An 11472-nucleotide genomic window follows, 5' to 3' on the forward strand; every position below is an offset into this window, starting at 1 on the left:
AATTGAAGTTTTCTACTGTGCCAGCTTTCTCAGGAGCTTCAGTTAAGTTTTCTGTCTCAGAAAGTGGAAGTTCATATGTAAGTGAGAACAGAAACCTTGCAACATTACTGCCTGAAAGGTTCAAGACAACTATGGCTGCATTGCAACAGGGCTGTTGGATAGGAAGGGCCAGAGAGCCTGGGTGAGAAAGGTTTCTAGCCATGAAAACAATGCTCAGTCTGGACCCACAGCGGGAAGATCGGTCCAGGGCTGGAGGCTTGGTCCCGTGTGTGGTGTCCACTTAATTTCTTCATTCCCCCACCGTCATCCCCCCTCTCCTTTCTATGTTAATGAAAAAATAATGACATATAGATAACAACATATATGAGAGCTAGGTGCAGTTTGAAAAACCATCTGACCCAAGTGCTTCCTTTGCAAGATGGGGAAACCAAAACCAGAGTAGCTAAGTTGTGTTCTCAAGGTCACAAGTCTAAACCCAGGTTCCCACACCTATTAGAAACACATTCTACTGCACCCTGGAAACAAAACGCAGTATCTCCAAAGCATGATATAAAAAAGTACCAGTCCCCCAAATTATTTCCCTTATAAGACATTGGAAAATGGTTTTTGAAGGTCACTAAAAGTTGATCATTTAACAATAGCCCGTAATGTACACATGGACACACACTGAGCCAAATGCTAGGGGATGAAAAATAGAAGAAAATGCCGATGCAACCAGTGTTTCTTGTCAACACCCAACCCTGAGATTTTTCTTATTTTCATCTTACGGTCTAAAGTAGTACTAGAATATACATGTCAAAAAGATGCATATTGCATGTTAGGCTATCCTGACTGAAAGTTATTTATCTTATATGAAACTGCTTTGCTCAAGAAATAAAGAAGAATGACTTCTATTTGTTGATAAGATGGTGAGTTCTGATGATTCGGCCCTGTGCTGCTGCCGTGCATGCTTATTTTTATCTATTCTCTACTCTGTGAATCATATCTCCTACAACCATGCTCAAGATTAAATGCACAACCTTCATGTACCTTGAATGATAAAGACCTTGAATATATGGTTATATAAAACTAAGATATTATTAAAAACAAATGCATGTCATAGTCATAGGTTAAATGTGGGGGGGGGGGTGTGGGTGGGTGTGTGTGTGTTAAGAATGGAGCATGCAAATTGGCCAGGATTTTAGGTATGCATTTGATCTTGATCATTGAAGATAGTTTGGGGAATGTCCATAAATTCCTAGTTTAAATCTTCAGTGCCTCTTCGATTGGGAACTGGAAAGTTTTGCTTTACCAACCCTTCAGTATAAAAATTGAGGAGAGTGGACACCTGTTTGCAGGGCAAGAGTTAAAACTTTGACATGATGGAGGAAAAACTGCAAGCCCCATGTGAGTCTTTAATACATCTGGAGGGACCAAGAGGGTGGGGGAGTGGGACAGGGACCAAAACAGAAACCTAATACTTAGGGCAAGCAACTTTCCTTTTCTCTTAGGCCACAACAGATAGCATTGTACCCACTCTGACCTTGAACACGAAAACTGGATTAAACTTTTTAGGCCACTGCTTGACAGGAGGTAAAGTCGTTTCTCCTACAAGCTGATAGAAGGGCTGGTGGAGTGGTGTTAGCGCTGATTACAGGATTACCTCCGGAGGAGGATAACGACTTTGGGGTTCTGCAATCCCGCCAAGGCCAGTACCAAGATATTCTGAACTTGATCCCGTGTTGCCTTAGAAGAGAGCAGAATTAGGTCACGGGCTCCCCCAGCTGGGAATCTAGATGAGGCTAGACGGAGAAGAAAAATTGGGGTGACGCTCGGCTTTTGAAGGAGCAAAAGAACAGAATCTATTTATTTGGTGCACATTAGGCTTCCTCTATTTATCACCTGAATTTTAAAATGGTTTGTCAATTTTAAACAATTTTAAAATTGTTTGAATAAAGATTCCCAGTAAGAAAAGAGAATGTGTGTGTGTGTCTGTGTGTGTTCGTGTGTTGTTCATAAACACAACCTTCAGGACCCCTTTGCCTTGCTAATAAATGCTTCTTGCAAATAATCAGAGAGTTAACTGCTATTAATAGTAAATATTTTCTCTTTATTCTGAACTTGTTCCTCTTTTCCCACATTTAGAGGCACTTTGATGTGTCTTAAAAGTGTGTCTATGAGAATGCGTACTATTGTCCTTAGGGAAAACGTGTGATGGAAATATCTTGTTCTCCATAGAAGCACAGGAATAATTTAATTTTAAATCGGAGAGGGAAAAAAAAAAGACTTAGTAACTGAAGGAGCAAACTGTCCTAGAAGCCACAGATCATGTATTTGAGGGAGCTGCAAACCTTTGTTTGCAGCGCTCAGTGAAGAGGAGAGGGGGAAGGGCGGACTGTGTGCCAGGCTGTTGGCACCAGCTGTGGTCACAGCAGCTCCACGTTGCTCAACTATCCCCAGTTGTGCCTTCCTGCCTGCCTACCTGCCTAAAACGATGCAGGGCAAGAGGCAGGTCCCAGCCAGGATCCTGGAGCATGAGCTGCCAGCAGGGGAGATCTGCAGCTATGCCAAGCAGCAGTCCAGCAGTTGGCCTGACAGTGTGCCAGGGTAGCCTGGTGCCCCAGCCCCTGACATGCAGGCCTGGTGTTTCCAACCCACCTGCCATATGATTGGAATCTAGATTCCAGAAGCGTGCAGCTTTGAAGAAATGCAGGCTAATCATCCGCACGCAGTAGAGAAGGCACACGGGCATCTGACGTTTATGTATTTATAAATATGTATTTTATATATATCTCTAGTTGTAGCCATTTAGCTTTATGCAATTCAGTTTCTTCAGATTTCTTTTTGGTTTTACCCAAATTAAATCTTGCGGGGGGGGGGCACCACAAAATTTAATTTACAATTGATGCCGTATTCCGTATAATACAAAAAATAAAATGAAATGTAGACATTTTTAATCTTCTATCAGAGAACAGTGCCAAGAGTGGAGAGGCCATAGAATTGTCACCTCAGTCACCTAAGGCACTTGTAATGCACTTGTTTTTATATTGCACTATGATGGTGCACTAGGGGTACTTTGTAATGATTACCCTGGTCAAACAAGACTGAATCTTCTGTTACCCCGTGCCTTCCCCAAAGCCCCTCCCACTGTGCTTTGCATTGAGTAGGTGGTTTACAGATGCTTGTAGAAGGAAAAACAGCAACGACAATAACAACAAACAAAAACACCCAGCAACAACAAAACAACAAAATCTTGCAGAATGAATTAACACGGAGGGAATAAAGAGATTTGTAAATCATAAGGAAGCTTTTTCCTGATTATAAACCTTAAGTCCCTAGCAATCCTGCCTCACAGATAAAAGTTTTTGTAGTAGGCAGATGGGTGTTGGTACGGGTTGTCAAGATCTATGTTGTGTGTATGTTCACTGTGCATGCCTGTGTATATGCAAGAGTGTAAATGAATACATCTCTAGAGGACAATAATGTAAAACCTATCAAAGTTTGAGATGTGCATACTTTTGTATCCAGAAATTCCAGTTTTAGGAATTTGATGAACTTCCAACACACAAATGCTAAAACTGCGAGTTAAACTATTACTACTTTTAAAGTGTGAACTTCCATCAGTAATTGATTTGTTAAATTAATTAGTATATGCAAACAAGGTCCTACAAAGATACTAAGAGAATATAATGCGTACTGACATAAAAATATGTTTAAAACGGGGCACCTGCATGATTTAGTCAGTTGAGTGTCTACCTTTGGCTCAGGTCATGATCCCAGGGTCCTGAGATCCAGCCCCGCATCAGACTCTCTGCTCAGCAGGGAGTCTGCTTCTCCCTCTCCTGCTCCTCCTGCTTATGCTCTCTCTCTCTAATATATAAACTTAAAAAAAATACGTGTTCAGACACATTAAATGGTAAAAGCAAATTGTAGGTCAGTAACATGCAGGATAACCCTGTTTTTGTCAAATAATAATTTTTTAAAATCATAAAATTAGGTTGTTTCCCACCATCTCAATAATTTAATCTATAAGAAAAATGAAACTGATTTCCCACAGCTCCTAAAGAGGCAATATATAATGATAGTTTTTAATCTTACTTCAAATAGTTTTATCAATATGGGTCCAATGTGACAACTCAACCAAAGGTAAATATTTCCTGGGACCAAAGCCTTCCATAGGGGTGTCTAGTTGGGCAGAGTGGCACCCGTGCTGGTGTTGAGCAGTTAGATCTCAGATGAGTGTGCCTCTGCCCTTACCGAAGCAGTCAGCATGGTACAATGGGAGGTTGCTGTGAATGGGAGTGCAAACATTCACTCCCTGGCCTGTATCTCATCAGAAGGTAGACTGTGCTGTTACGACACCAAGAGAGGGGCACCTGGGTGGTTAAGCCTCTGCCTTCGGCTCAGGTCATGATCTCAGCATCCTGGGATAGAGCCCCGCATCAGGCTCTCTGCTCAGCAGGGAGCCTGCTTCCCCCTCTCTCTGGCTGCCTCTCTGCCTACTTGTGATCTCCCTCTCTGTGTCATATAAGTAAATAAAATCTTAAAAAAAAAAAAAAAAAGGATGCAAAGAGAGATGTTCAAAAACATTTCAACTCCTATTCTTTCATGACCTCAGGAAAACAAGAGCAACTTGTTGTTAGTCCATGAAGGGATTCCTGTTTTCCATTTGTTGTTTTTCCAAATGACATGAATACCAAAAAGTCATTATTATAACACTAACACGTTCGGGTGATTTAAGGATGTGCTTAAGATGAAATCAGAAATAACCTAGAGTTGCGCCGTATTGTCTACTGAATGGTCCTCCTTGAACAACACTGCCTCTGGACAAATAAATACAGCCGTAGATACCTAGAGAGTGTCGAGTTTTGTTCTGAGTGACCCAAGTGGGACTCCAATATGAAGCTGGGGTTTCGAGCAATCCTCAGAGAGGATGATATAGGCTTGGTTTTTCCTCTTTGAAGATGGCACCAGGAGAGAAGGGGACAATAATTCAAAGAGCCAAGAGATATCTTCATTTGAATTTCAACAAAATTTCTTATTTGATCTTTAATACCTATTTCCTTTAATTAACCTAAACATCACCATCTTTTTATTTAAAAAATTGCTTACTGAGCACTTGCATTGGCCAGGCCTTTTCTTATGCCCTGTAGATTGCATTATTTTATAGTTTCCCCAAAGAAACAGGAGCCTAAAGAAACAAAAGCTTCATACATAAGGCACACAAGACAGTAAAGTCAAAATCTGGAATATTTGCGTGAAGAAAGTTGAGAAAGAAACCTAGGTGAATATAGGACAGATTTCTCTCTTTAGGATATGAGACCTTTTCCCCAGAATTAGGATTTAGTTTGAATTCTTTAAAGCTTTCTTCACATTTAGTATAATTGAGATTGCCTATACTTAATGAATTAAATGTCACAATTCCAATATAATTATTTTATGAATAATTATATTAGCTGTCTTCTGTTTTAATCACCATGCCACTTTTTATCTTTATCGATGACTATCTTAAAATGTTGAGCCACGGGCTTTACATGATTCCATAAAAATCTGGGTAAGAAGTAAAATATTTTAATATTCAAATGAGTTCTTTATGACAAAATATTTCCCAAATAATTTCCTCTTAACCTAATTATTCTTAACCTTAACTTAACCTAATTTTATTCTCATTATATAGAGTACAGAAATGTTTGGGGTTGCTTTCTGGCCTTCTGATGATGTCTGATGTTAGCTGCCAGCAACAAGAGACACCCTTTTTCAAATTATTTAATAATTCTCCAATATACCTAGATTTGAAAATGTATCGCCTTTGGAAGATTTGCAAACAAATGCAAATGCATTTGTTTGCAAATGCAGGGGCTTTACTGAAAAACTATACCATTTTAATTTTTTGTTTTTTAATTGAAATATAAGACATTATAGGTGATGTGAGAAAATCTATCTAAAATGTTTTAACACTTTCATTTGTGAATTATATGCATAAGTCTGTTGGTCTTCACATAATTTTAGTAATAGAATACTTAATCATATATATTGTTCTTTTTAACTTAACATATTATCAGAAACATTTTGATGTAAAAAAAAGATGCACTCATATCTCATATGGTAAGTTTGTAATTTTGGAGGCAAACTGTTTCTTATTCCAATGTATTATTTGCCTGGTTAGCTCAGATGATTGGACCATGGGCCAAAACTGATGAAGGTTATAGTTTCAATTTCTAGGTAGGTCAGTTAGCTTTTCTCTGTTTCATGGCCACATGAAGGGACTAAATGACTTAGAAAGAAAATGTGGACATAATAGCCTGAATTTATCCCCTGTGCTGGAAGAAGTACCCATAGTACAAGACCTAGGTTTGTGCCAATCTGGAAGTCATTAGCGTCAGGACGGAAAAAAACAACAACAAAAAATAAAGCAAAAGAAGGAAAACCCTGACCCTCCCCCCCAACACAAAAACTGAATGCTATATAGCTTTCATTTCCATAATATAACATAATGACCTGCCTTTTCTTTTTATAGTTAAAGTCAAGGGGTTCCAGCTGATCACCTGCCTAAAATTATTGCAAGCCCGGTGGGAAGCATTCAAGGAGGCATAGTCATGTTTTCATTTCACTAGGAAATCATTTAGCAAATTACTGCTGTCCTGTAAATGGCTGTACTGCATAACTTTCACACTGAGAAACTCTTTCCCTTTTTCCATAAAAATTGCAGATAAAAGGCTCCTATAATAAATAACCTGTATTTAAAACAAACCAATTCCCAGAATTTAGGGACAGTGATAGAGCACTTCTCAGGCGAAAATAAAAACAAAGACATTTTATTACCAATATTTAAAAACTATATATTCTCTGTTAAAGTCAGATTTTCATTTATTGTTTGTTTACTTTGTTACCCTTTGAGGGGAATGGAGAGAGGCTTCTGAAGACAAAATAACAAGCTAAGTACTTATTTTTGGAAAGAAAAAGAACTAAGTTTGGAAATCAGAGCTCTTTAAGCCCCAGTCTTTTATCTTGAAGAGAGTCCCACAATCAGTAATCAGCCTAAATAGAACACAGTATTGGGAGCAATTTTTACTATGCCAAGTTCTGTCTAAAATGTCGGTCTGAAGGGAAAGAACTTAGTTCTTTTAATTTTGTGTTGAGGTGATAGGCCCAAATATAATCTGGGGAAAGATGGCCTAGGATCACATTCCAAGTATGGTGAACCCTGCTGATGTAGCAGTAAGCATTACAAAAGGCCTAATTTCTCTGGCCTTTTCCAGAAACACTTGGATAACGAAACCCGGAGCTGGTTCTTCCACGTCAGTGGCAAGAAGACAGAAAAGCAGAGGCAGGGGAGAAATCTTTCCTTCAGAGAAAGAGGTCCCATTTCAGTGCTGTCTTTTTGTAACAGAAGGCTTTGGAAACAAAACTGAATGACTGATATTCACAAACACTAATGGATATTAAGAAGTTTCACTCTAAACTTAAAGGTTGCTAAGACTAATAAAGAGAAAATAATGCTTCATGGTGGCTATAAACAGTCACATTCGATGCATAGTAAAATTAAAGGTCCTAATATCTAGAACTTGTTATAACATCACTGGACTTAAATATCTGATACTTGAGTCCACAGTTTAAAAAAAATGTTGTGCAAACAGGGAGAAGATTCGGAAGAATGGCATAAGCGTGGTTTTATTGTTGCCAATTAAAGCTTTGAGGAAAAGAGGAAAAGAACTGTTATGATTCAGTTTGAAGATGAGTAGACGAAAATGATCTTTATCATTTTTTCCCGACCTTCCTCAACCTGTGTTCCTCATCTAAACCACAGAGTACAAAAACTCATGTGATTCTTTCCTCAGTTCTTCTGTGGGTGGTACATAAAAGAGTACCATTCTAGATCCATTGAGGAGAAGTGAATTCATTACATACAAGGATGCCTTCGGGCACCACGGCTCAATCCTCTCTCATAAAGGAGGTTGATAACAATTGGATACACAGTAGAACATAATGTTGGCAAGATATCTGAAACCTACAAAATGCACTTAAAGAAGCAGGGTATCTGTACCCAAGATAAAGGGTGGATTTCCTAAAGCTAAATGACTTAGCATTTTACTTTTATAGTCTGTTGAGGAAAAGTATAGTTTCCTTCTTCCAGGATTTTGGAGCTGGGATTTACTTTCTTCTCACCAGAACAGGATGAAGTGCATAGTCTCTGACGGCAGAGGTCTTGTCCCGCCCTGCAATGGGTGCGTTTGGTTCTTCCCAAGTGGCATTATTCAAATGTGTAACGTGGAGAAGCTCTGAGGATAGAAGGGGAAAGAACTAGGTGTGCTGATAGGGCTGATAGGTGGTGGCCTGAGATACATCTCCTCCCCGGGGAGATGTGGAGAAGCACATGTTTACCCATGTCAGGGAAGTCAAGGGAAGAAACTTGACGTTGACCAAGAGAACTCTGATGGTAAAGGCTTCTTGAGAAGATTACAACTTCATAGTGCTGCTTAGGTTCCTCAAAATATCTTTTGTTACATCTCTAGTATTAATTTTTTTCAAAGAAAATGTCTGATTATTGTTGAATCTAGATTACTGACTTGATAACACAGTTACCAATCTGAATATAAATAATTGTTCTTCAGGATTATAAAGATGTAGAAGACAAACTAAATAAGGCAGAGTCAACGAAAATGGTGGTGTTTTACTATCTAAAAGCAACCTGGTTTCTATGTTGATTTTTCTGGTGAACGCAGACATAGGAACATTCCGAATACTTTTTAAGTTTTTTTAGTTAAATTCCAAGTAATTGAAGTCCTACTATCTGTTGTTGCCCAGAGAGATATTTTATTCATGACTCCACGTTATCATGATTCTAGAACTGTCCACAAAGATCACTATTGAGTTGGATTATACATTTAAACTACAAATGACTTTTTCTAATGTTACTTTAAGGAGTATTTGGACAAGGCATCAGTCAAACTGTGGATACAATCTGCTTTCTCTGGCAACTTATCATTAATGTAAAATGAGAGTCCATATTGATCTTCGCTTATGCAAGCAGTTCACATGAATTCCATGAAACTGCAAGTGAGCAAAAAAAAAAAAAAAAAAAAGGCAAACTTTGTCTTCTAGGAAAGCAGGGCTTGAATATTTGAGTGCAAATATCTCTTTTATAATAAACAAATACATTGTTTACTCATGGAAGTTTCAAATGTAATGAAGTCAAGGTTGGTACCGTTAAAATAGCTCAAAGACGAATGAGCACATGAATAAAACTTGTTTGTCTTCTCCTAACTGCTGCCCTCGTTTCCATTTACAGCTATTCAAGAGCAAGAAAATGAATCTGTGCCCCTATCCTTAAGCCCAGACAACTCCTTAAAGAAGTCACAGTTAGACGACTGCCCAAGGGACTCTGGTTGTTATATCTCATCAGAAAATTCAGATAATGGCAAAGAAGATCTGGAGTCTGAAAATCTCTCTGACATGGTACGGAAGATTACTATCACAGAGCCAAGTGACTGAACACACATTCTCAGCTATATATCTACAAACGCATTCCATTTTAACTCTACTTGAGCTGACAGATCAAATAAATAGGAGAGAAAGAAAATACTTGGCGATACAACCTAAAGAGAAAGTGTTTTAATCTGAATGATCTTATATAAAAGTTCATGTCTCTAACATTCCCAATTATTGTAAATAGTATGTATATTTATTATTTTAAATGCTAAATGTTAATATTTCACTTGCCTGTATTAGAAAAGGCATAGTGTAAGTCTTTGACATGTGTGACATAAGCTATATTGAGCTTTGTTTAAGTGTGAAATGATAAATTCTGCAGAAAAAAACTCCTTTTTCATACCTGTTGGTTTTGCATTTGTGTCTGTTATTCAATAAATAGTAATGAAGCATGTGTCTGTTTAACCAACTGTCCAAGCAGCATTCACACTCATTTTTATACATAATGGGAAAGCGTGAGTTAATACTGGAGACATTTTATCCTGAACGACAGTGGAGTTTTAGAAATTATTTTTTGTTAATTTCTTCACTGTTATCTAGTATAAAAGTATAGATAACAAGATATTGTTGACTCTCATTGAGTAAAATGAATTTTAATAATTGTACAGATGTTTCATCTTCAATTGTAAATATTTTTAATTGTGAAATATCCTAATTTTAAATAATAAAAAGAATTATGTGCATTTGCTATTTTCCAGACTACTAGTACTTGAAAGTATTTTTATATTAGACCTCTAGACAAAATATCTATTATCAGTTTTGTAGTCTGTCTGATATACAGCATATGTATGTGTATATGTATATACACATATATATATGATTCCCAAATGAATTACCTCACTCCCATCTGTCTCCTGAACCCCAGGTCTGTGTTATCCAACTTCCTGAACACTTCTATGTATGAGTCAGCTCAGGCTGCCATAATAAAATATCATAGACTGGGTGGCTTAAACAACAGAAACTTATTTTCTTAGAATTCTGAAGGCCAAAAGTTCGGATCATGTTGCAGCACGGTTGGATTCTAATCCTGGCTCACAGATAGCTGCCTTCGCACCGTGTCCTCACATGTCAGAGATAGCAAGCTTTCCGGTGATTTTTCTTAGAAGGGCACTGATCCAATCACGAAGGCCCCACCTTCACATCCTCATTTAAACCTAATTATCTCCCCGAAACACCATCCTCAAATACCATATCTTGGGGGCTAATGCTTCAACATTCACATTTGTGGGGAAAGGAGTCCAACATAGGACTCTAGAAGCTTCAGATCAACATACCCAAATCTCTGATTTTTCTCTACAAATTTGTCTCTGCTTTTTTATTCCAAACAAAGCTCTTTCTTTAACGGCGCCAATACCCAACCACTTACCCCAAACAGAAAATCATTTCTCATATCATCTCATGTATACCCTTCTCATAGATTCAATTCTCACAGATTCAGTATGTAACCAAGTCCTACCTCTAGAAGTGCTTTGCCATTCATGACTTTCTATCCATTCCCATGGCTGCTGTCTTGCTTTGGAACCTCATGAGCTCATTTATAAAATAGTGCAATAGCTTTCCAACTGACCCCTATTCTACCAGTGCCCTACCTCTTAATCCATCCTCCACACAGCCTCCAGAAAGGTCCAACACGTAAATCAAATCATGGACTTCCAGCTTGAAGTTGTTTTTTGTGGTTGTTGTTGTTTTGTTTGTTTTGTTTTGTTTTTAATAGATCCTCACTATCTTCAGTATAATTTTTAAACTTTCTTCCAGGATATATAGGGTTCTTTTCAACCACTTTTTACCTACCCTGTGAATCATATATTTCCTCCCCCACCTCTCACTCTACACTCTCTGTAATCTACTTGCAATTCCACAAATTCACAATTGCTTTTGTGACTTTTCTTATGCTATTTATTTTCCTGGAGTGGCTCCTGCTATTTTTTTTACATCCAAGAGTCTCCCTTTGTTCTCTGTTTTAAGATTCATCACAAAAGTCACTTACTCTGTGAAGCCTTCCAT

General features: G+C 38.0%; 1 protein-coding gene across 1 annotated transcript in view; it reads left to right on the forward strand.

Annotated features, from left to right (window-relative positions):
- The window catches only part of SAMSN1 (SAM domain, SH3 domain and nuclear localization signals 1), a 50493-nt gene extending 40329 nt beyond the window's left edge, over positions 1 to 10164 (forward strand). Inside the window, exon 8 of the mRNA XM_080813149.1 lies at positions 9269 to 10164. Within this exon, the coding sequence (XP_080669275.1) occupies positions 9269 to 9471 (203 nt within the window). The 3' untranslated portion in view covers positions 9472 to 10164. The remainder of the gene's footprint in view (positions 1 to 9268) is intronic.
- The last annotated feature ends 1308 nt before the right edge of the window (positions 10165 to 11472 follow it).

The sequence above is a fragment of the Martes martes genome (assembly GCF_963455335.1).
Source record: "Martes martes genome assembly, chromosome: 1".
In the NCBI taxonomy this organism is placed as follows: domain Eukaryota; kingdom Metazoa; phylum Chordata; class Mammalia; order Carnivora; family Mustelidae; genus Martes; species Martes martes.